Source organism: Miniopterus natalensis, chromosome 2 (assembly GCF_054644295.1).
Source record: "Miniopterus natalensis isolate mMinNat1 chromosome 2, mMinNat1.hap1, whole genome shotgun sequence".
NCBI lineage: Eukaryota > Metazoa > Chordata > Mammalia > Chiroptera > Miniopteridae > Miniopterus > Miniopterus natalensis.
The window spans coordinates 39,560,386-39,586,974 of record NC_142082.1 but is presented as its reverse complement, the minus strand read 5'-3'; the positions used below and the strand labels follow the sequence as shown (position 1 = coordinate 39,586,974).

Sequence of the window (26,589 nt, the reverse complement as noted above, 5' to 3'; positions counted from 1 at the left end):
TTTACACGGCACTTACCCAAGACAAATAATTTATTCCCTGAAATGATCTGGAAATGAATGTAGTCCAGGCATCCCAGCGCTGGTCCAAGGTCTACCTATATTCATCTCCATAAATGTTGGATAAATGAAATTTGCATGAAACAAAGAAGAAACAAATTTAAGTTCTCATAAGCTTACAACAAAGCCTACATCCAGGTTACTGATTGTTAAAGAATTATAATAAAAATTACTTAACAGAAAAACAACTTTGAATGTATTTTAATCATCCTTGGGATTTAAAAGACACTTCAGCCCTGGCTGGGTAGCTCAGTGGGGTAAGCATCATCCCCATATGCCAAGGTTTCAGGTTCCATCCCCAGTCAGGGCTCATACAAGAATCAACCAGTGAATGCGTAAGTAAGTGGAAGAATAAGTCTCTCTCCTTCCTCCTTTCCTTCTCTCCCTTTCTCTCTCTAAAATCAATTAAAACATAAAAAATAAAAGACACTTCAGAATCTGGTGATATATTAAGATGATGAGTAGAAACATCTCATCACTTAATATGAGTATAGATTATAAACTGTGGAGAATGGCATCAACTCCTGATCAAAATAACACATTTTGAATTTATATTAGTTAAAGAATTCACTTACATTTAACTTGCTTTTCTTTGGGGAGCAGAAAACAGATATGTTTACTTTATTAATTTGGCTATATTATTTCCATAGAAACAAGCACTTGCTAAGTGTATTTTCATTGTGCATAAATATAATCTTATAACTTTTACATGTTTTCTTGCTTCTAAAAATATTTTAAGAGACAGTTTTATTTACATTGGCTACTATCAGGAATTGCTAATGTGAGCACCAATGCCTGCATGTTGGCTCAGATCCAGAAAGCTTAAGTGTATTAAAGACCTGTGATACATTGCTATTAGATCATTAAGGGTATGCTATGCCTCAAATCACATTTAGAAAATATAGGAGTTATTTGCTATAAGATCCTGACACACATAGCTAGCCAGGTAGATAATTCTTAGTGATATCTCCCAATACAGCTTTATTAAGGGCTCTTTTTGTATTCTTTGCCATGTTTTAATGTATTTTGCCTTTTAAAAAAGAAATACAAATAACAAAACAACTCACAAGTTTACAAACTATGAGCTCAGTTATTTTTTTATTTCATTTTACTCATTTTTCAGTTATTTTACAAGAAACCTTCATTATAAATTATATTTTAAAATTTTATTAGTATTTCTCAGAACTAGTCTGTTATAGTATTAACTATAAAAATGATAATTTACAAGTCTTTCATTGTATACAAACAGCATCAAAAGAAGTTAACAGAAGGACTAAATCTAAGGCACAAGGATTTTATATTGAAATCTTAACCTGATTGACTCAAAAACTTGTGTCTCTCTTTCCAAAGTAGGATATTGGAGTAGGAAAAGATGACTATTCCACCGGCCACCACCACCCCAGTAAAACTGTAAACTTTTGACAAAAGATTACTACTGGTGAAGGACAATATATAAAAGTTATGTGAGAGCACAAACAAGTACAAAAAAGAATGTCAAACTCAACTCACTATTTTTTTCTAAACATCTCATCTTATCCCTTCACTTAAGTTTATTTCCCAGTATCCTTTGAATATCTAGGAAGCTACAGCTACATTTTTAAAAGTTAAAAAGTCCATATCACTAACTTTACAAAACTCAATATTTTATTTCTCAGGATGATTGTATACTTTATTGTCGCTAAATAAACACAATATTCTTCAGTAGATTTTTTTTTTCTAATAGTCCACCAAATATACAAATTTGTGGTAATATGTGTTTGAGAAGTAGTCTATTTTAAATTTCAAATGTGAGTTTTGAGAACTCCTTTATTTTGGTTTTGCAAAACTTACAGATTTATCTACTATGTCAGAATTGTATATATTTTTTAGTGTTATGTATTTTCCAGAGATCAGCTGGTTAATGACTATGGATCTGATGTTTATTAGAACCAAATGAAGTTTGAATATAGGTATGGATATCATGCAGAGGAAACTCACCATAAATGTAAAAGTAGATAACACACCTATTTAAATAACTAAAACAAAAACAAAACAGTAATAAGACTAAATACTGACAATGATGTAGGAAAAACTGGATCTCCCACACATTGCTGGTGGAAAAGTAAAATGTTACAACCAATCTGGAAAACAAACTGGCACTTTCTTACAAAACTATACATGCACTAAGCATTTAAATCATCAAATGCACTTCTGAGCATTTATCCCAAGGAAATTAATACTTATGTTTATGTGAGAACTTGTACATGAATGCTAATAGAAGCTTTATCCCTAATAGCAAAGTACTATTCCTAATAGCAAAGAGAAATAGTCAAACAAATTCTAGTACATCTAAACCATTTTAAATAACATTCTTGAAATTACAAAATTATAGAAATGTAAAAGATATCAGTGGATTCCCACTGATATCAATAGATTCCCAGGTGACAGAACAGTGGGGTGGGGTGGAGTTAGCACAAGGGAGTCCTTTTCTGATGATGGAAGAATTTAGTATGTCGATTGTGGTGGCATTACAAAAGTGTATACAAGGGGTAAAGTTTCATAGATGTATACACACATGCACACACACACACACACACACACACACACACACAAGAATGCAAGGTGAAAAAAATCATGAAACTGGAATAAGGTCTATAAACTAGTTAGCAGCAATGTGCCAATGTCCATTTCCTCTCTGTGCTATTGTACTACAGCTATATGAGGCATTACCATTGAGGGAACATGAGGGAAGGGCACCCAGGACTCTACTATGTTTGCAGCTTATTGTGAGTCTATATTGAATTCAAAATAAAAAAATATATTTTTAAGTAGGTATAGCATAATTTTAGAACACTATTAAACATTTAAAAGGAGAAATATCCCCTCACACAACTGACATTTAAAACAACCTTCTTTTCAGAGACTTACTTCTAAAAGTCTTCAGCTTGAAGTGATGATTTTTTAAAAAAAAATTAATTCAAGCATGCAGCTGTGTCAATTCAAAAAATATGGCCTGTGAACATGAAAGTTTCAACTTTGACCCTCCACTCTCCATTTTTTTCTTCAAATGCCCTTTATTTGACCAGGAAGGATGTGATTTCCAAAAGTACTGAGAGAGCCACATTTAACTTGAACAACATTGTTCTTTTAGGTTATTAAGGCTGTTCAGTTTTCTCTGTTGGTTGCTACCCTGATTGGAGACTCTTCTTAAATGTCAGACTGAGAAGACTGTACAGGTTCCAACACAATAAAAAAAATAAAGAAGCAAAGCTTTGGAATTAATGCAATCAGTAACCTTTGAAAACAAAGTGGAAAAGCAACAACAACTGAATGTTAGATGCATAAAACTATCTTGTCCTTCTTTTCCTTTCAACATCAATGTGGCCAACAAATTGGGAAAAACAATGGGAAGTTCCATACAGAAAGCAACCATTGAGCACCTGAGTCTTAAGCATGATACCTTATAACAATGTGCATGTTTACAGAGTGGTGCAGGTTGTAATGATAAAAAAGAGTCCACACCATCCAAGCGATCTCAAGTTTGCATCCCCAATATTGACAAATGCTCTAGGTTGCGTACTGGCACACGGAGAAGCAGCAAAGCATTTTATAATTCCAATGGCCAGAAAGCCAACACTCCAACAGTCAAAGGAAGACATTACTGAGCCAGCTCATGAAAAGTGGTGACTCTCTGGAGAAAGACATTAAGGCCAAGAGAGAAATTGGAAGGCTGTTGAAAACAAAATCCTGTGGACGAAGGTTTGCAGGACCGAAACCATGACAAATAAGTAAAATGTATATGAATTTGGAATTCTACATTGATTCTGTATGGAGAAGACAGAATATGGTCTCTATTTTCTGTGAATGGCTTGGAATACATATAGATAAAAGAAATGTTAAAACAATACTACTCAATTGTGGATAAAATTTGTCATTTTCAACAAAATAGCCCAACTGAAGATGATATGGAAGCACTAATGTGTGTTCCAAAGAAAAGACACTAGACTCCTTACTCTCATTCTCCCTTTTTGTTTTTGTTTTGTTAGAAAATAAATTTTAGAATTAATGGTATTAAACAATTCTCTGAATATTTTTATAAAGTAAGGTCAATTACATTTTATTTTGCTTACTAGATTTGGAGTATGTAATACACTAACTTCCTATTGTTAATTCTCTTTTATTAAAGCCAACATCAAATTACCAGGAAAAGTAAAAATCAAAGGGATATTACTATGAAGTGAGTAAGAAATAAGGTGGGTCAATGGATGGATAGAAGGATGGATAGATTGAGTTGGATGGATAGGTTGAGTATGGAAAAGCAAGCGTAGGAAAATATTAAATGTAGAATCTAAGAGTGGGAAAATGGATGTTCACTGTGAAAACCTTTGAACTTTTCTGTATGTTAGAAAACTTTCATAAAATTTTGGGAAAAAAGTAAAAAACAAACAAACAAAAAGGATCATTATAACTTTCCGTGCCTAAATAGATAAACAAACTCTTCTTTTCCTGAAATAATGTATTAGGGACTTTGCGAGTATACAAAATCAAGAAAATGTAACACAATACAAAGCCTTGTGTTCAAGGATTTCCAGGTAAAGAATAAAACAACAGAGATTATCTACAGTTGTTGAGTTTCCATTTAGGTGGAAATACCTTTCAGTGCCCCACCTCTGTAGAGGTGTTATGCTGCTATCTCAGTATGTGAATATTCCGACATGTAAATATCCCCTGTGGATCCAGGTCCATTTGATAAGACTGAAACTGTCCAAGAGTTCCAATTAGGCTTCTCTGATCTAGAACACAAAGAAGGCAACATATAGCTACTTCACTTAAAACCAAAATTATATGGAACCAACCAAATAAATATGACAATAATGTTTCTGTTTCATCATGAGAAAGCGCTTTCAGTACTGTGTTGTTGGCCCATACTGTTTTAACTATTCTTTCCACTTGAAATCACATCAGAATTTTCAATGAGCCTAAAAAAGGCCTTATTTGTTTAGAATTGATTAACTTAGGAAGGTGCAGGCTGCTTTCCTTATTCTAGGCAAATAGCACTCATTGTCAGTTGATTAGTGGTTCCTCTGAATTACTGCAAGATTTTCTCCTCACACTCAACACTGGATCCATTTTCCACAGAGTTCCAGAGCTGCCAAGCTTCAGAGGCCCGGAGCCGGTGCCTTGGCAGTTCCATTGCTTCCAAGCAAGCCCGGATCTCAGAAATCCCAGACAAGTTGATATTGATCCTTTTAACATACAAAGGAAGTATATCTGGCAACCACCTTTAGAAACAGGGTCAAATAACCAGTTGGAAAATTTTTTAAAGGTTTCACATTAAACTTTAATAATACCTACATTTTTATGGGGCTTTTACCTGTGCAAATTGCTTTCACATGCATTATCTCATTTCGTGTCCTACTGCAATGACACCATGTCTAGGTTTTAGGGCTGAATTACAATGGCATAGATATCAAAATGTTGACGGGGACATTTCAAGAAAATGGGTTATTAGTATGCTGAGCAGAAGTGGTGAACAGGAATCACTGCCTTCAAGATCAAGTCTGACAAAGGGCCAGGGTCCTGATGGTTCCTTTAACCCCTTGTTCTACTGCTGGAGGTTGACCAGAACCATTTCACCTATTTTTTACTTATTTTTTTTAAAGGCGAGAATGAGTTGCATCTTTTTTTTCCTCCCTTCCGTCCTTCTTATTTCCGACTTTCTCTTCTCTTCCATGCACCGCAGGTCAGCCCCACCCCAGGCTGCATCCGCGCGCTCATGAAGATGCTGTACTGCCCGTACTGCCGGGGGCTGCCGGCCGTGAGGCCCTGCAACAACTACTGCCTCAACGTGCTCAAGGGCTGCCTGGCCAACCAGGCCGACCTGGACACCGAGTGGAACCTCTTCATAGGTAAGAGCTCGACCCGCGGGCGCGGAGGCGGGCCTGCCCCACGGCCGCTGCCAGCCGCCACCGCGGGCGGAGGCGGTTTCACGCGCGAAGCAAAACCGCGCGGCGAAGCAAGGACGTCGTGCTGTAGTTTTCTTGGTTTGTTCTGCAAAGTTAGGCTTCCTTGTACATGGCGAAGGGCGGTCCTGTTGGAGGCGGGGCCCGCCGGCCGCGTGGTCAGCGGACGGACGCCTCTGGCGACGGCCCAAGTGGCCTTTGTTGAGTTTCCTTGAGCGCGAGAAGACTCTGGTAACCGAGAGCGGCTGTCCTGCGTTTCTGTTGCTAACATAACCACAGACACGCAGATAGTGTACCCCAGCAGGGCAGGCTTTGTCCCCCAGCCCGAAACTCACCCCCGCCCCCCAGCGGGGCCCAACCCTGAGCGCCGAGGTTGGCGGTGGAACAAATAAACTGGCTTCATTTGCAGAGCACTAAGCGAGGAGAATGGGAAGCTGTCTCACCTAAAAGCCCAACTGCCCAACCGAGGGTTGTAAGGAGTTAGGGGACCGGGCACGCGAAGCGCTGGCGGGGCAAGTTTAATCGGAGGACCTTGAACTCGGTCAGTCATGGCCGCGGGGCTTCCGCACAGGATCTTCCTGGACGACGGGCCCTGCGCTTCTGATAGGCTGCCGGGGTTCCAGTTCCGGTCATGTCCCCCACCCCTCGGTTCCGTGCGAAGGCGTGAGAATTTGGTTCCGGGTGGAGGGCAGGGGTGGCGCGTGCGCAGTGCTGTCGCTGTTAAAAAAACAAAAAAAAACAAAAAAAAAACACATACTCAAGGATTGTAGAATCCCCCATCTGCTTTAGGGAGCGGAACCAGTTTTAAGCTGGTTCAATGTGATTTGTGTGCTGTTTCAATATTAGTAAACAACTCCTTCTTTAAACATCTGCGATGAAAATAGCTCAATATTTTTGGTAAAATATGCAAATGTTCCTTCTTATTCTGTGGAAAAGAATGCTGGGAGCACACAAGCGTGAATCAGCCTTGCAGTCTGTAGAAGGTGGGAGGAAAGGAGGTGGGGAGGACTCAGGGAGGCCTGTGACTCACGGCTCAGAGTCTTAAGTCGCAGAAATCACTCAGGGTTTGCGCTGCCAAAAGATATTTCCCAAATAGCTATCCAAGGATAAAAGGACACATTTTATAGGCAAGCTTCTCCCAGGAAAATACACAGGCCTTGAAAGAGTAAGTGTATTTTCTCTCCCCTCTGTCAAATGGCCTTCAAATAAAAGTACTTTCAATTGCATTTACTGCAATTGCAGGGTGACAAGCAGAGTGGTGCAAATAGCGGTGGCATTCGTCAGCCTCCGAGGGCCCTCATCATTTATGCAAACCTCTACACCAGAATGCATGAGTAAAGTCTTCTAACATCTTAGATTTGAGCAGGATAGGAAAGGGAACTAAGATGTGTTGGAATAGAGAGCAACCTAAGCCCAGGGTGCACAGAAAGAGGTGCTTAAGTTACAGACGTCGGGCTTTGGCAGTGAAAACCATTGGCTAACACTATTATGCTTAGAAACTCCAGAGAAAATGGTACTGAAGTTTTTTATAACAAGATCTGAGAGTGGGTAGATTCAAATGGGAGTCATCTAACAAAATCTCAGAAATCATTTCAGAGAGAATACATTGAAATGCTATACTCTCTCCTTTCAGTGGGAGGGCAAAATCTGCTTGTATGATCTTAGGTTACTTCATTTGAAAAATGAGGGCGATTTGATAAAGTTAATCATTCAGGGACCCTTCTAACTCAGCTTTTGGAGGCAGGTATGAATTTAAAAAATAAGCAGAATAAACTTGATCTTCTAAAATATACATTTAGATTAATTTTGGCAGATACTCTACCCAAATAATACTATTAAATATGTACTCATCAAGAAATCTAAAAAGATTTGCATCTTTTCAAAACCAGAATAAACCTTATAGCATCAGTTTTGAGTCATAAAGACTCTTCATACTTTTGGGTTGCAACTGCCTAACTCTTAGCACAGTTTAATTGTCTTTGGTCAGCCTGCAAGTTATTGATGAAAGTGGGCATGTGGATTTGTTACTTAGAGCAGGACACGATTAAGAATGAGAATATGGGCTTTTTAACTTGTAAGACCAACAGTGACTTCTTAATTAGCTTTTTTTTCTCAGTGCTGAATGGCTATTTCAATGTAAAACAAATCCTTAAACTTTTAATCAATTGGGTTTCCTAGATGCCAATTTGAAGTGTAATTAAAAGTCAGGAAAATCATTTGATTGAAAAACTAAAAGTTGAACCCACCAAGTGTTTTAATGAGAAGAAAACCTAGTGGTTAGTCCTGCATTAATATATATTCATACACATTTTTCCCTATCTCATTTTTTTTATTAACGCTAGGGACCTCTGAGAAAATTCTCCCAGTTTTCTTCAAGTTTTGCTATGACATTAAGAATTGACCACCAACATAGACCTACAGAATAAAATGTGTTCTTGCTAATACTTGCCTGGATGTGAAATGTTACTTCACAAATTTATCACAGAAATTAGTCAAATGTACCAAATCCATTTTCCACACAGATACATCCAAGATGATGGTGTTACAGGTTCATGAATGCAGCAGCAAAGATCAGTGAGCAAATCAGTACTCCCACAAACACTATACATAATCGCCCTCTCTTTGGTTAGCACCTGCAGCCCATCGCTCTTGGGTGTCTAGCATCTTCTCATCAAACCTTTCACTGCTTTTGCTGTCAATTGCATGAGTCATCTCTGTTTGCTGCATCCATGTCCCATTTTATACATTTTATAGGTATTTTTTTATTATGTGCTCATCAAAAATGTTAACAGGGACATGCAATCAACCGTCAATAAAACAGGAATCGAGCTGGTGGCACATGATCTTTACAAAGCCACAAATTAATTGAAAGTCACTTGTAACTGTTTAGAATTCAGTGTGTGTCTGGATCATGTCTAAAGAAAGGCAATTCACTGATAGAATGAAATGTTTTAAGTGTTCAAGTAAAATCCCAGTGGTATCCCATTCCCTCCTGAGGTTCTGTAAGGTTTTTTTAATCTTAGAAAACAACCAGGAATCTACTTGTGATGCATTTTTTTCTTTCTTAATTACTTATTTTATGTTTATTAAATTTATTGGGGTGACACTGGTTAATAAAGGGTTGCCTTTGTGAAGAGGTATTCCTTTTTCCTACTGTAGTTGCTTGATAAGAATTTGGGGGGCACGATCTCTGTGCAGGGCATGGAGTTACACTTCCTAAGGGAAGCATTCCTCACTTAAGAAGTGTAACTTCATGCCCTGCACACAGATTGTGCCCCCAAAAATCCTTATCAAGTAACTACAGCAGGAAAAAGGAATAACTTTTTACCTCTTATGCAAAGAGCCTTAAAAAAAAAAAAAAAAAAAGTTGCTGACGGCTTTGAAGAAGATGGTGTGACATGCATTTCAGAATACTTGAAAAGCCTCAGCTCACCCCTGCCAGGGACTTCCAGCCGCTTTCCAGGACCACGTGGATTCCCCAGCACAGCGCACAGCCCGGGTCCACTTGCACCTCAGTTTGCTGCACCTGAGGAATGGGCGCGCTGTGCCGCACCCCCGAGCTGGGCAGCGCCTGAAGGGACAGCGGCTTCCAGCCTGTGTTATTGGAAACTAGACAGTAGGAAGAAAAGGTAATTTGAGGCGGTGGAAGTCTCTGCTTAGGCACTTACCACAGGTGATACTATATATTCATACACGACTTATTCCGGCCTCACTTTTTGAATGTTGCCTGAAAGGAAAAGGGTTCTGTTGAAAAATGTTTATGTGAATTAAAATTCCCTAGAGGGAAACAGTTGGTGGGCAGAATTTGTTGTTTCGGTAAGATTCTGTGGTTGTTTTGAGTGTTTGGCACTGATGCCAACTCTCCACGGATAAGAATTGTTCTATTTGACAAGGGGCCACGTTAAGGCTAAAATTACATTTCTATAACTCTAATAAATCTTGCTCCTAGTATAAAAATATGGGATGTGTGGGACAGCCTCTACCAAACATCTGGTACCTTCTAAGACTTTATAGACTATGAGAACCAGAGGGAGAGAAAAAGAGGTTGTGAGTGTGGAAAGGCGAACGTGAGAGAAAAGGCAGGAATTCTATTTTGTTCTCTAATGTTTTTTATTACTAGAATGTTATAGGATGCTTATTACTGCAAATATAAAGCAAAACTGCCTCTATAGTTCCATAAAAGTGAGACCTAAAGATGTTTTTTTCCAACATCGGAGCCTAATATTTTAGGCTCTCCCAGTTAGTAAAACACTAATAATCTTCACAAATTAATTCAACTCACAATATTGGGTAAACAAGAAACATATATTTTTTGCCCTCAGAGTATTTCACGTAGTTAAATGAATTATAATAAACTGTGATAAAGTGCTAGGAAAATAGAAGCACAGGATGCTAAGTGCCTAGTAAGCAGAGGGACTTATCCCCATCTGGAGGGCTAGGAAAGCCTGATTTTCGTAAGTACAGAATAAAATAGTAAGACCTCATCGAATTAGTGTTGTCAGACATGATTGATGTCAAATAGCCATAACATATGTAATTGTTACAATATAAGTCTCAAATATTTGCAAGTTCTGTGACAATTTCACGATCTGTCAGTGGCTCTTAAATACACATTCATTTTATTTTTGACACATTTTATGATCAAGTCTCTCCACCACCACTACCACTGACTCTATCTGGTAAGATGTGGGGAATTTATGTTAATTTTCATCAAGAAAAGTTTGAGTTCCTTGAACTATAAATGTCCTCCAATTACCCTGGGGGGAGAGGGGAGCCAACAGAGAGACGTGCATTTTTAATTAGTCCTTGGACACTCATAGACCAGATCAACCAGTGGTACCGAACTTTCTGAGCTTTCTTTCTCCTTTTAAACCAGCCATTTATTACGTCTCAAGACAGCCCAATGACAGAAAATTAGTATGAGAGCACCAGGCATGAAATCCAAGGTGGGCCCTGCATCTGTGCCATGCCAAGACCCCATAGGGTACTGTCCATTCATTCTCTCATTTACTCATTAATCCAGCACATTCATTCGCTAATCCAGCTGAGGGCCTACTATGGACCTTGCTCTGGTTTAAGCTTGGGGTATAGAAGGGATAAGGCCCTGCCTGCTGAAAGCAGAGCTCTGTATGTGTTCTTTGAATGGAATAAATGGAAACAAGTGGACGGAGAAGTGGAAGGGAATATACTAAGAGGCTGTTCTAGTTTACTTTGTGACCTTACTCTTTTAATGGAACTATGACTAATTCAGTAATTTAAAAAAACACACATCCCTGTTGTTAATGGACTCTACAAGTGCAGGGATGGCAGAAACAAATCAGATTATGAACCTGGTTGTTTCATTACGATGTCTGCCATTAAGTTGGAAATTAGAGCCAGCCACAGGAAGCCGTGTTAGGTCAGTCAAACGATGAGTGTCATGTTATAAATAGCAACTTTGGTGCACAAATGACTTTCGTAGGACCTGCAAGAGTCTTTATCCTCAAGGCGTTTAGTGTATTCACAACTTTGTGCTTGGGGTAAATGTTACTAGACAAACATTTTATTGTTTCTAGTAAATAAACTCAGATTCTCTTTTTATAGTGTACAGGACAGGACTATGTGATGTTGCATTTCAGAAGGATGTAAAATAAACCCAAGGAACTATTTCAAGCATTTGTATAAAATGCCCCTCTTTCAATGACTTTCTAAATAGGAAATTCTATAATATAAATCTGATGAGAAAATTTTCTGTTACAAAGAATTCTGTAAGTATGATAGGACTCTGGCTGATATATCCTGAAATGCCATTTTTCAAAACCTCTAGACCCTAAACATAGACAATCCTTTCCTTTCAATCAAAGGAAAAGAAAAATTCAAGGGTTGTACTTAGCAGCAAGCTTTCAAGGTTTCTTCATCTCGGCGTTGTATGAGACAAGAGCCTATTCAGTAATACAGGCCAGAAACATAACTCTTCAATTGAAGAACAAAAGCCAATGTCACTTCTTTAGAATCCGACCTCACTGTTAGCTACAGAACTTGCTTTTGCTCACATGCATTCCTAAAAGCACCAATATTTTTTTTAAAAATGAAAACACTTTAATTTCTATCAGTTGAAACCTTACCCCACCCAACCAAACCCCTGCCTTTCTTTTACAGTCATTGATTCAATGTTTCCCACTGCCCGTGAATATTTCTCACATGCCATGTTCTCGTAATGCCGGCAGAATGCAGAACTCGTACTAACAACTTGCTGAGGGGGAAAAAAAAGAAAACCGTTGGCTGACGCCCAGCAGCCTTTCATGAGTGGCACTTTTTATCAATTTCCTACGTTTAGAAATGGTGTGCTTCTAAACTTAGCATGTGTGAAGTGTTTTCATGTGGTATTGTAGGGTTAATGCCTTAGGGGTGGTATAATGTCTGAGGCTATTCAGCAAACACAGAAGCGGGCATTTCTTAACCTCTGAACACTTACTGATCCTGCCTGGTCTTGAGGCAACAAAAGGGATTCATAGAATTGCAATTTCTATTCTGAATCAAGGAGATTTTCCCATGGATCAAAGCAGGCAAAGCACATCAAACCTGAAAGTACTTGGTATAATACACAAGTAGTCATTGCAAGGTGTGTGTGTCTTTCCTTTACCCCCAGTGCCAGCTCTTGTTCATCCATCTGTTCCAGTTTCCACATACTCAGCTTCTATACTATGTATAATTGTAGCGAATCCATTTTCTATTTACTGATGACTTCAGATATGACATTCTAAACAAGATTTTCAAGTTAGAATTTATATTGCAATATAATGTGATACCAACCAATAGCCTGTAACGAAGCGTTCCTATATTTGCAAGTATAACATCCTTTAAGATACAAGATGTTCCGTTTATAATAGGAAGGTCACTGAAATACCTCTTATGCCTTTTCAAGCCCTCCAGTTTCTGTGAGAACTGGCAACAGAAGGATTTAGTTTACCAGGGGAAAGCAGAGCATTTCAAAATGGTTCAAGGTGGCTAGAGAACTGCCTTTGTCTTTGGGATTTTGCATTTTAGTTTGCACTTCAGTTTCAGTGTTTTCTCTGTAAGTAGTTTAATTTGATAATTATATCAAAAGGTACTTGTTTTTACTAATTAACATCTGATTTTACTAACATGTGATAGTTTTCACTGTCATGTTGAAGTTCAAGCTGTACCACAGATGTCTGCCTTTGGCATGCCAGGAGAAAATATTTGATGATTCTTTAGAATGGAATTAAATAGACTCCAAAAGGCCCACAAACCCAGGGAAAAGCCAAACACTCTAAATAGTGGCCCAGTGACATTCTTAGCAATTCCAATTTGAGGAGATAAGAGGAACATGAGGTAGAAGAAATTGTTGTAGGAACTAATATAAAGAGAGCTAAGTAAGTGATTGTTAAAGAAAGCACTAAACTATGTGGCTTTTCACAAATAGCAAACTTATAACAAATCCCAGGGCCATCATAAACAAAAAGTCTGGGTGACTGAAGGAATTAAAGGGGGGTGGGGAGTCCTGGGCCATTTAAGTCGCTCTAAAAGTCCTGATTAACAGCTAGAATGAAAACATTTATTTTAATCCAAATAACAAATTCATGTGTGATCTTGTAACACTTTATTAAAATATCTTAAAAGCAGTAGTGCTGCCTGGCTGGTGTGGCTCAGCGGTTGAGCATCGACCTAGGATCCAGAAGACTGAGGTTCGATTCCTGGTCAGGGCACATGCCCAGGTTTTGGGCTCCATCCCCAGTGGGGGGCGGGGTACAGGAGGGAGCAGATCAATGACTCTCATCATTGATGTTTCTATCTCTCTCTCTCCCTCTCCCTTCCTCTCTCTGAAATCAATAAAGATATATTAAGAAAAACAACAATAGTATTATTGAGGGTACTTAGACTTCTTTTCCCATAAATATAACATTTACGTGTGTGTGTGTGTGTGTGTGTGTGTGTGTGTGTGTGTGTGGATAATTAAATCTATATGGAGGTATATCTTCCAATCCTCTGAAAGCTCCTTAATCCATGATTAGCTCAAGAATAGAAGTACTGATCATGCCTGTATGTTTGAGTCATTTTTGAAATTAGTTTTAATTTTCCTCAGGCTTGTTTCTTTAATATTATAAAAGAGCCTTTTAGAATTTTATTCTCTTTATCTTATTGTCTTTGTGACTTGTTTATTAATGAACAACCCTCAGAGGAATCAGGGGTTGGAGCCAGGTTAGGAGAGATGGCCCCATGAATTATTCTGATGGTTAAAGCCATGTTTTCATTGCTTACTCTAAAAGGGAAATGGGTATTAATGTCCTTGGGAGTAATTTAAAAATTTGAGAACCTTCATGGTATATGAAAAGTTTGAGCTTATAACTCATTTAAGAATATTATGTCTACAGATACTTGGTAAGATAGCCAGGAGAGAATTTAAATTAAAATACAGCTTGAAATATGCCTTGTCCTTCAAATAACAGCTTGTATATAAATCCCACATAAAAAAGACATGTCCTTGATTTTTTTTCTTTGCATGGATTTAAATAATTTGCTATGCTAAGAATTTCCTTTATTATAACCTCTGAAGATGTAAACATTAGAAATAGCAATGAAAAATGTCATTGAATATATGACATTCCTCCCAAGAAAGGATGTATCTATATGCAGCTCATTTTTATTTTTTAAGGTACAGGGATATTCTAGAAAGATAATTAAATGTTTAAAAAAGATAGTATTTACCACTGAAATTTCAATGCTCCTGAAATTAACTTACCCAATGAGAGGCCTAAATATAATATTGGGTGAAATGCATGAGCTAGTAGATTTGAGGGAATTTTGGAAGTAGCAGTGATGGCCCCTTTGATTGCCTGAGCTGATGTGATTTTCAGGTTGACTGAATCATAAAGTGACCCCTGTCCTAACTCAGTCCAGTGTCTATCTCTCCAATAGTTTCACACCAGCTTGAAGGAGTCAGCTCTCCCTAAGGAAGCAGGACTGCTCTTCTGTAAGAGAATTCATTAACTTCAAGGAGAGGATTCTCAAAAGTTACAATAGTCAGCTGGTGAAAGTTATTTGGAGCCCCCGATGTTATCACTTGTGCATGAGCCTTTTGGTTTTCTAAATTCAGTGTCCTTGATTATTGGTAGATTAGTTCCTCATCTTTAAAACAGTTTAGTGTTTCAAACTCTTGTGTGTTAACATAATCATAGAAATCCATGGTCGAAAAATATCTGGGTAATACCCAACCAGATGGGAGAACGGAAATCATCAATAGCCCTAAGAGTATTACTCAGGAATAATTCTGCAATCACCAGTACACAGTGCCCTGTGAGGATGTGGATCATGCATAGGAGCCAACTTTTAGAAGGTACCTCCACAAAGTGAAATACATATGTCCCGTCATTAATCAGCCTTTCAGTATTTCCTATTGAATCACTGAGTATGAGCATAAAATATTTAAAAGTTCTTGGAGATTCAATTTAATATGTGTCTAACACCATCCTTTACTGGTTGAAGATCCAGATAAATACTTCTCGAGATTGTCCATGAGCAAATGTTTAAATGTGTCTTGCTACTCACTTATAATCATAGTGTTCAAATTCTACACCTGAAAGAGTTGTAAGGAACTTTATTGCTCTAATCTGTGGTTCTGTGTTCGATTTGGAGAATATTACATACATAGCAACAATAGCTAACATTTATTGGATACTTACTTTATACCAGGCAATGTTGTAATCGCTTTACACTTTTTATCCTTACAATAACCCTATTAAATAGTCAATACTATGATCCATTTTACAGATAGGAAAACTGAGATAAGTTAAGTGATCTGTCCAAAGTCATACAGCTTGTAAGTTACAATGCCAGGATTTGGCCTCAGAGCTCAGGCTCTTAACCACTGCACAAATTAACTCCTACTGAGTATTTAGGGAGTAACACTTAGTCTCTGGCTACATGGATTAATGGGTATATTGGGAGAAACTGAAAGTTTGATATTGCCAGCACTGTCCAATAGGATTTTCTGCAACGATGGAAGTGTTCTGTGTCTGTGCTGTCCAATATAGTATCGACTAGCCTCATGTGGTTATTAAGTGCTTGATGTATGTCTAGTGAGACTGATTAAATGAATGTTTACTTTATTTAATTTTAATTATTTAAAGTTAGTCACATGTTGAGCACTTAAAATGTGGTTAGTGTGCGTAGGGAACTAAGTTTTTCATTTTATTTATTTTGAATTAATTTAAATTTTAATTACTACATATAGGTGGTGGCTATTCTTTGGGCCAGTGCAGGTTTAGACCATTAAAACGCCCTTAATGTCCATGACATGTCTCAGCATCTGAATATCTGATTCTCTTTTAAAAAGCTATTTGTCGGTTGCCTTTTAAGTGCTTAGATCTAAACTAAGCATATGGTGGAAGCAAAAGAAATAAAAATTGTACTACCTGATCTTGAGAAATTAGCATTTTCTAAAGAGGTGAAACGTGTGCTTTCAAAGTGGGAGTTTGGTTAAGTGACTCTGCATCGTTAAGAGCAATAGTCCTTGAGTCGCCGCATGAGTGAGAATCCTGACTTCATACTTTATCCCCTGTGACATGGGGAACATTATTTAACCTCCGTAAATCTGTTTTCTTATCAGTAAACTGGAGATAATAGCACCTATCTCTCAGCATTGCAGGGATTAAACTAGATAATGCGATGAACCTGAGGAATAAGGCATTTCCAGGGGTGCAGCCCGGGGGAGAAGCAGTGAATCGCCTGTGAAGGTGAGAACAGAACAGAAGAAGCAGAAAGCTCCGGGGTCCTCGAGAGGGCAGGAGAGCCACAGACACCAGGGACATGCAAACAAAAGAAACCCCAGGGGCGGCTGAAAGCCACAGCGAAGGGCCAGGGGACCGTCAGCCAGGAGGGGCTGAAGGGCCAAGGCCAGGCAGCCGCCCCTTAGCCCTGCTCCCGGCTTTGCCACAGTCCCCGCGAGGCGGGACCCCCGCAGGAGACTCGGGGTGAGTAACCTCGAGCTGACCCCGTGACGGGAAAGCAGTGTCTGGCTGTGGGGACAAGCGTGCCCCCCGCGCTGACAGTCCCACTGGCCGGCGTGCCCTCGGAGGGGTTGGTCAGCACCGGGCTGCTGAGCCTTTGAAGGCCAGGCCACACTTGACCTTCTTCTGTCTTGCACGCGATGACGTCACAGGCGTTACAGTAATTCAGGGACTGGCGGGTCTGAACAGTAACCTGACAGAGGAGGAAAGGGTGCTTCAGATGGAGGAGACCGAGGGCCATAAGACGGGAAAGGCCCTAGAGCATGGCACGGAAGGAGGAGGGAAGGCAGCGCTGACGACAGAACTGGAAATAAGCATCTACAAGACTTTATGTCTAAATACAGGAGCCTAACCAGAGGGCGAGGAGGGAAACACATCAGACAGGCCCACGAAACAAAGGTGGGGCCCTCGGCGCACAGAGAAGCTAGTTTGGGGTATGGCGAACATGGATTTCTTTAGTCTGTTTAGGGTTTGTTGGGTTTGAAAAACAGTGGTACCAAAAATGGGAGTGTCCAGTTGGGTGCTGGAAATAGCGGTGCTCAGTGTCCCCGGGAGGGGCTGGAGATGCCGGGAGCCGCTGGAGGGCTTCCGCAGCCCAGAGCTCTGTGGCCAGCTTCCATGGCCACCCCAGCAGGCTTTGTCCAGAGTCCGCTTTCCGGGGCCCCACGCACGCGCCCGCATGTTCCTTCGTGTGAAATTAGACTGTCTTTATCCCGCAGTGTTAAACCTGTAACAGCGTGCTCGCCGATATGTATTCTCAGAATGAGCGCATAGCTGCGCTCCCCAACCTCTTTAATTAAGTGTCGTTACAGTGTCAACTGTGAATGTATGAAACTGCTTAACATAATGATTCAACAGAGACATGCCTTGGTGCGCCCCACAATATATTTCCTCATGATTCGGGAACCCCTTGACGGTCATTTATCACACACATTGACATTTTGTAATTGCAGTCAATCCAAGAGGAAATGTAGTTTCTATTATTGGCTTTGGCTTTGGCAATCCTCAGTGCATGAAATCTAGAGTAACTGTTCATTTCTGGCCACTGCCAAGTTCTGAATTTTAAGTGGAGGCATGAAATTTGTTAATTTTACCCAAAAAAGATGCCCCAAGGGCATGCATTTTCTTCATGGCAAAAATGCCATGTATCAGAAAGCAGCTTCTTGCCTTGCGGCAAAACTGTCACCACTGAAAACTCAACATATAAGGACCAGTGTAATCTAGTCATTGGTTTGTGAACATGGAGTGCCCCCAAGGAGCAAGACAAACAAGCACAATGCAGCCTCCGAAATTCAACACTGGAAGGAGCAAGGAGGTGTGTTTTTTTTAAATCCCGTATTGCCAAGTTACTGATTTAAGAATACCCTAGAGTATAAATTATTTCTCCAAACCACTGTAGTGACTTTTGTCAAATGCCTTCTGCTTAGCCCATTAAAAGTGAAAACCATGAAATATTATTTGATTTGTAACCCTAGAAAATGCCCTAAACCCACCTGTCTCTCTTTGGAAAGCTGCCAGAACAAAGTGAGAGGAAAGGTCGAGCCTGAGAACAATAATTTGAGGTTGCCACATGTGGCTCAGATCACAGGTTGAGCCTGTGGGTTACATTCAGGCTTCCAGTCACTTTGGGAGGATTTGCATTTCTTTTCCTGAACCCACCTGGGAATCCTGGGTTTTGAGATCAACATTTCAAATAATTTAACAGTGGCCGTGCAATCTTTTTTTTTTTTTTTTTTAATAGAAATCTGACAATGAACTGTGTTGAATAGTTATTACATTTTCTTTGAATTTGATTTGGTTAGTTTCGGGATACATTTAATTTCCATGTGGAATTGATAGATATTAAATTCCATTTCTCCTGAGTGCCTCTGGATTTTTTTTTTTTAATCTCTTCAATTCTGTTGTGCCCTACACTGATTCCTATCCACTTGATCTGTGGAAACTGAGCATCAGATCGCTTGTGTTCATCACAGACGTGTTAAATCGACCTTTAAAACGTAAGACAAGAAAAGTTTAATTTAAAGCTACATCCAGGCATTTTTTAAGGTGCAGAAATTAATAGTTTGGAAATACAAAATGATAAAGTATAATACACCTTGTTCGATGAATTGATTATGAGATAAAAATGAAATTCTTTAATCTGAAACCTCTTAAGCTAGCAGAGAAACAGCCACATAAGAGCTACTAGGGCCGTTTAGGAAAGTGCCTGTGATCATTCCTGATAAATCTGTATCCATGTATACAGGAAAAATGCAATGATCTGTACTAATTGAGAGAGTAAGGACACCAACATCAAAGTATTGCCTTCTAGGGGGTATTCAGGGACTGATTTTAAGATTTAGGCTTGACTATTTTTTGAGTACCTATTGTCTTTTGGGTAATATCATATGTCATACCTTTATGTTTTAAGAAATAAAAATGAGTTATATTTAGTGTGTTATTTTTGCTTAGAGTGTTTCTTTATTTCATTTAAATATTTTCCTGAACCTACACAATCTTTTTGTTGATCATTTAAAGAGACACTTCAGCCAAGCCGTTATCTAAATAAACAAAATTTCCAGTTAGAGGATCCTTACTTACCAGGGGTTTAATGTATACATGCATTAAGCTTGACATACGGGCTTTATAGCGCAAGGGCTCTGACAAAGAAGTGATTTTACACATGGTTGTTCTCCAGTTTGCATATGCTTGAATTCAAATTACTATTTAACATTTATTTTGAAATAATTTTGTACTTTTAGAAAAGTGGCAGAAAGAGTAGGGTTCACACATACTCTTTCCTCAGCTTATCCTAATGTTCACAACATACAGACATAATCATAGTAAGATGCTCAAAACCAGGAAATAACATGGACACAATATTATTAACTAAACAACAGACCTCATTCTACTTTCACAAGTTTAACTTTTTCACGTTTCAGGGTCCAACCCAGGATCCCACGTATATTTTGATGTTGTGTCCCCTGAGTCTCCTCCAGTCTGTGACAGTTTCTCAGCTCTCTTTATCTGTTACAACCGTGACACTTTTGAGGAGGACTGGTCAGTTACTGTGCAGAATGTCTCTCAGCTGGGACTTGCCAGGTGTCCTCTCATGATTAGGTTGCATTTCACAAGAATGCCACAGAAATGATGTGTCCTTCTCATACATCATACCAGGGTGCTCATGCAATATCTACTGGATTCTCCCCTGTAAGTTACTATTTTCCCCTCTGTTAGTATTACATATTTTAGGGAAGATACTTGAAGTCTATGCTAATACCCTGATTCTCTTCAAGCTTTTGGCCCTCGACACTAGTTAACATTCACAAGAAGATCTTGCCTACAGTAGTATTATTGCAGCATTTGCATAAAGGTGATTTTTTTTTAATTTCCCTCCTTCCTTCTATATGTATTAATTGGAATCCTTCCTTCCAGCTTGGATGTTTTTCGCTCACAACTATTTATTTAATCAATAATTTATTTATATCACCACAAACTCATGGATTATCTATTCTGGTCTATGGGTAAAATCCAATAATGTAATTATTTATTGCTCAAATTGTTTCAAGTTTGTATATTGGGAGCTCCTTACAGTTGGATCCCGTATGCTTTTCACATGTTCCCCATCCTCGTATTTGGCACCACAAGATACTCCAGGATATTTTTTATTTTTCCTGCCCCAGTCCTAGAATCAACTTCTTCTTCAAGGTGCACTGGTTTCTTTTATTAGAGGGTGGTATTAGAAACCAAGGTCTGGGCACTAGTGCTCATTTCTACTGAGTGTCATTGCTATTAAACACCCTCTGCAAACAAAGCTAGGAGATTTGATAAGATAGATGATGATGGTGATGACAGATGATAGATGATGATAGATGATGATGATGATGATGATAGATAGATAGATAGATAGATGATAGATAGATAGATAGATAATAGATAGATAGATGATAGATAGATGATAGATGATAGATAGATAGATAGATAGATAGATAGATAGATAGATAGATAGATAGATGATAGACAGATAGATGATAGATAGATGGATAGATGATGATGATGATAGATAGATAGATAGATAGATGATAGATAGATAGATAGATAGATAGATAGATGATAGATAGATAGATAGATAATAGATAGATAGACAGATAGATAGATGACAGATAGATAGATGACAGATAGATAGATGATAGATAGATAGATAGATAGATAGATAGATAGATAGATAGATAGATAGATGATAGATAGATAGATAGATAGATAGATAGATAGATAGATAGATAGATAGATATAGATAGATAGATGAAAGATAGATAGATTCCAGTTCAGCACCTTGAAGTTCATTCTAGCCTTATTTGTAACTCTTTTCTCCAATAGTGAGAAAGCTGGCTCTCATGATCTTCATTATATTAACATATTTGTTCAGTCCCAGTATACACATAACACACACATCAGTTACAATTACTAACCCATACCTCTTTAAGGAACATATTTACTAGCTAGAGTGCACTATTTGTATACATTACTTTTCGTCTTTATAGTATCCAGTCAAAACAACAGTTTTTCAAGGATACTTAGATTCTTTATTTCTTCCTTGTCTTGTTTAGAGTGATTATATTACTCATCTGTAATAGAATTAAGTTTACTTGTTACTGTTCATATTTCTTTTTAGGTACTTTTACATCATTGATTTTAGTTATTACTTTATTTGGGGGTAGAATGTGAAACCTTACTATAATTTTATTCTCAAAACTATCCACAAAATGTATAATCTGAGATAAAACCAAGAGAGCTCTGTCTCTTAGATGTTGACAACTGAGTGGTACTATCTCTAGAAATAACAATTCACTTCTTCCCTATTCATTCAAACCCATGACCTTTCCCCCTTCTTCCATCCCGTTCCCACCCACCATTTATAGGTTGATTGGTTTCTGGTTTATCCTTTCTGTACATCTTTTGCCCAAATGAGCAAATAATGTGTCTTTTCTTATATCTTCTTTTTTTCTTACATGAAGGATAGCATACTGTACACTATTACACTTTGCCATTTTTACTTAATTGCATAAATTATTGTAAATAATGCTACAGTGGTTAATTTAGTGCATATCTATTTTTGGAGGTGTGTCTTCAGAGTAGATTCCAAGAAGTGGGATTGCTGAGTCAAAATGTAAGTGCATGTTTGGTTTAGGTATTGCCAAATTTTCCTCCTGAAGGCTTGTACCAGTTTGCATCCCCACCAGCCACACATGCTAATGCTTGTTTTCCCACAGCCTCACTGACAGAATGTGTTATATTTTTGTGTTTTTGTCAGTATGATAGATGACAAATGGTATAAAATCCTTTCCTTATTTAATATTTTCCCCTTATCAGTTTGAAATTATTTAACTGAATAAATTAACAACTTTTTTTCACTCACTATGAGTATCACTTGAGAAATTATTTTGTTGTTGTTAGGATATTCTTACTAAGATAACTCAAAAAACTTCCTTTATGTTAATATATGAATAACCTCTTGTTAATAGAGATTTATTTTTAAGTAATATTGTTGAATGTTAGGGAAACATTTTTATTGTTTCCTAAACTCTCATAATGTATCTGGGCTTTATCACAAATGCTTTCCTGTAGTAGAATGCTGAGAAATAAGTTTGAGCATATGAAGAAGGCTGTAATTACTGCAATTATGGAAAAGTAATTTACTGGCTGTATAAATTGAACAGATTTCAAATAGAGTTGATAGGCCATAAAAAGCAAACAGGATATTGAAAATAAATATTTGGGGAGCTAGAAAATTGCTGGTTAAACGCACATACCAAATGTAAATGTTTTGCTAACATGTAATTTAGTTTCCTAAAACTTAAAACCGTAAGGTTTTCCTTTAATTAAAAAAATGAAATAGATGCTAAGATGATTAAGTGCTTGCAGATATCCTTCCTTCTCTTGTTCATCTGGTGGATAGGAGAGACCTAAAACAACTTATTTTATGATAATTGGGTTAAAATTAAACATAACAAAACTTGTAGAATTTTTCCTAAATTTGGAAATGAATCCTTGTGGAACATGGTTAAAAAATGTAAAAGAGGTAGAAAGCAGGATCAAAGGGAAAGGCCACATAGATAGCCTCAACTCAGCCACTTGTGAGTTGTATGGAGACCTGTGGCCTCCAGCATTCACTTGTTCTTACACTAAAACCAGGGGTTTTTCCAAGAACACAGCGCTATCCTGAGATATACCCTCTCCTATCGCCACGCTCACATCTTCTCAAGCAGAGCCTCCTGCAGGCCCTGTAAGTCTCAGCAGAGGATCTCTGTTGATAGCATTAGTTAATGACATTCATTAAGGACAGTAAGTTCTTTTGCATTATTTTATTTAATCACCAAAGTAGTCCTAAGAGACAAGTGAAATGATGGCGTAGGAAAGTGAGCCTCTGGGAGCTGGAGGTGAGGCTGCCAGGAAGCGAGGGAGTCAGGGTTCCATGCCATGTGCATCCAAGCTGAAGGCTACACTCTCCTGCAGCCCTGCCCTCTACCTGGGAGGCTGCCAAACGAAATGGGTTTTCTCTGAACCACAGACCTAGAATAACCAATATCCAGATCTCATCCACGGCGATAACCATGACCTCACTTTTTTTTTCTTGATCGAAAAATAACATTTCTAAAACATTGTGGATAGGCAACATTTTTTCAACTTGGATAAGATGTTTTTCTGAATTACAGTATTGAAACCTGGGCCATCTCGCTTTGAAGTTTGTAGAATTGCTTTTACAAAATTATGCTCTGCAGCCTTCCCAGCAGCCTACAGTGGGGGTCTTGTAAGAACTGCCTGGGCTGAGCTCCCTGTTGAACTTACTGTGGAGACGCCCTGGAGAAAGCACGGGGCCCGTATCGTACAGGATCCCCCTGACAGATCAGAACAGAGCCAGGAAGAGCTAGTTCCCAAACTGCTGGTTAGATTTAATATAATGCAAAATGTAATTGTCATAAGCATTCCTTTTCCGCCCATTGCTTTGACCCGTGGACTGTCAAAACAGCCCATCTGTATTTCTTATAACATGCAATTTTTATTATTACATCTTATCCTTGGAGTCACCTCATATTGCACTTACCTGGAATTCTCTTCTATTGATGCTCTTTTTTTGAATTTGTGTCTATATGCTATTTATGTCAGTTTTCAATTAAGCGAAATTTGAATAAACCTTCTCTACATGCCCTTGGGCAAGTTCCTTAAGATTTCTGAATCTTGGTCTCATTAGTAATAAGGTACCTGTCTTTTTTAGTTGTCTTTTAAGCAGTGTGTGTAAAATATATAAACCTTTGTGATAAATAGTAACTACCAGTAGGCAATCCTGGGAAGTTTGAGAATTGTACTTCTTAAAAAGAAATTTAAAAATGAGAAAGGAACTTAAATTTTGTAGTGCTTTGCAAGATAATACGATTTTGAATTATGTTATTAATCTCTTTGAATGGTGCTAATGATTGTGAAAGTCTAATTAGGAGCCCAAGTACTAGTTCCTCTCTTTCTGAGGACCCAGTTGGTCCATTGAATGTGTTTTTAAGTGTAACATTATTCTTACATAACATTAAGAGATAATAAAATGAGGAAATAGCACTAAGAATTGCTAAAAAAAACAAAAACACACACACACAAAAAAAAACCACAAACAATAAAAACCCCACAAATTGATATGGGAAATGGGCAATTAAGTATTGCTAAAACATTCGAATACATTGCTCTTCACAGCACTCCCATAAGCCAAGCCAGTTTGCTGAATATACTTTGCAGAGAATAAATTCACCATCTCAGAACCATCCGTGACACCCTTTTCCTTTCTAGTCAGTATCTTTTTGTTTTCTTTCCCAGGAAGGGACAAGAAAGTGATTAAAGCTGTTTTTCCTGATCTTTTTTTTTTTTTTTTTTTTCGGCCTACAAAAAGCAAGTAGAGTGAAAGAAGAAAATTATGTAAAAAATACCAAGGACCTTAATGAATCATTTAAAGCAAATAACATACAATGCATTTAGGAATGATGCGAGTTGAGAAGTTTCCATTTAAGCCTGCAAATACTGCTGGGCACAGGCCAGTGCGGTAACCACAAATACTCATTATAATAAAGAAAACTGTTTTGCGAGGTGTAAATGATCTTTACCAAACAGATGTAATCAGTGTTACTTGAGAGGCTCTTTAAATTATCACACCAGATGCCAGTAAAATATAAACCCTGCACATTTATAGAACATTTTGTTTACTGACATTTCTTCTGATTTCTCAAAAAAAAATCTAGAAACTGTCCTAGCCTCCCAGTTTGTAAGTGTTTGTCCAAATCACACAGCAGCTGACTCCAAATCCACAGTGGATAGATAATCCCCAAGTTTAGGTAAAGCATTTTTGAAATAAACATTTATTTCACAGATTTATTTCAGATACAAAGGAAAATAACACTGGTGAGAGAGCGTTTAATTTTTTTCTCTGGAAAAGTTAGCAATTTTTTTTTTTAACTTGTAAAAGATATTCACAGGAAGAAATGAACAAATATGGTGAGTGTCACCTATAGAAAGAGAAAAGATGCAGGAGCTGTGGGAAGATATGCAGACTGTTAATGAGTGGGGGAAAGAAGAGATGAGGAGCTTTCACACCGTCCTGGGCACATGTTCACAGGAAGAGCCCGTGACTATGAAAACAGATAGTATCGAGTGCAAGAATGAAGGCTTGTAAATATATCATCGTAGTCTCGGGAAGAGCTATAAGAATGAAATGGTGATGTCAAAAATAGTCTTTGATTAAGAAATGGCATTGATTTTTCCACAGTACCAGAGGCACAGAAATTAGAAACGAGGATAAATGAAGTTAGTGTTGGATGACATAAGAAAAGCCTGACTTGCAAGTAGAAAGGAACAAAGGAAATAAGTTTAGGACAAGCAGTGAGTGCCCTTGGCTTCCTCTCCAGGGAACATGTACCCATCGGCTTCCAAATTAATTATTAATTTGTGAAAGAAAGCTTCATCAGCCATTTTCTCGATGCCTGGCCTTGGGCTAGGTGCTATGGGACTATGGGGGGGGGAAATGAAAGAGACAGAAATGCTAGCATCAGGGATCTCAGAGCTTTGTAGGGGCTGGATCAACAATACCAACGTGGTCTCTCCCCATGAGTGTCTGAGTCTGCTGCAAACTTCAGGGCTGGGCAGGTGACACCAGGGAGAAGATAGTGAGTATGTCCTTAAAATACCTTCTGACTTGTCCCCTGTTGCTATCACTCTAACCCTTTCCAACTTTGGACCCCATGGCCCTCACATGGCTTCTTGTTTTGTGTTTGTCTAGGCCTCTTCTGGGTGATATGTCTCATGTCTTTGTGTTCTTTGCTTCCCTCTGGCCGTTATCTCTATAAAGAAGGTGTCATCACTGTGGTCCGTCCCCATTGACCCTAGCAGGGTGCTCTCCACATTGTGGATTGATTAATTCATAATTATGAGCAATAATTGACTAATATAAGAGCAGTTTTTCTGGACTAAGGAAATCAAAGATACGACACTGTGGTAATATAACGTGTATATGCATAGGACACCTGGGATCTGCTGGGCAAACAAGGCTGTGAAACTCACTGCCAGTTCTT

The 26,589-nt window shown here is 38.4% G+C and overlaps 1 protein-coding gene across 1 annotated transcript in view; it reads left to right on the top strand.

The window, feature by feature from the left end:
- Positions 1–26,589, top strand: part of GPC6 (glypican 6) — a 1,010,768-nt gene that overhangs the window by 666,023 nt on the left and 318,156 nt on the right. The window contains exon 4 of the mRNA XM_016224122.2: positions 5,780–5,945. Coding sequence (XP_016079608.1) covers positions 5,780–5,945 — 166 coding nt within the window. The remainder of the gene's footprint in view (positions 1–5,779; positions 5,946–26,589) is intronic.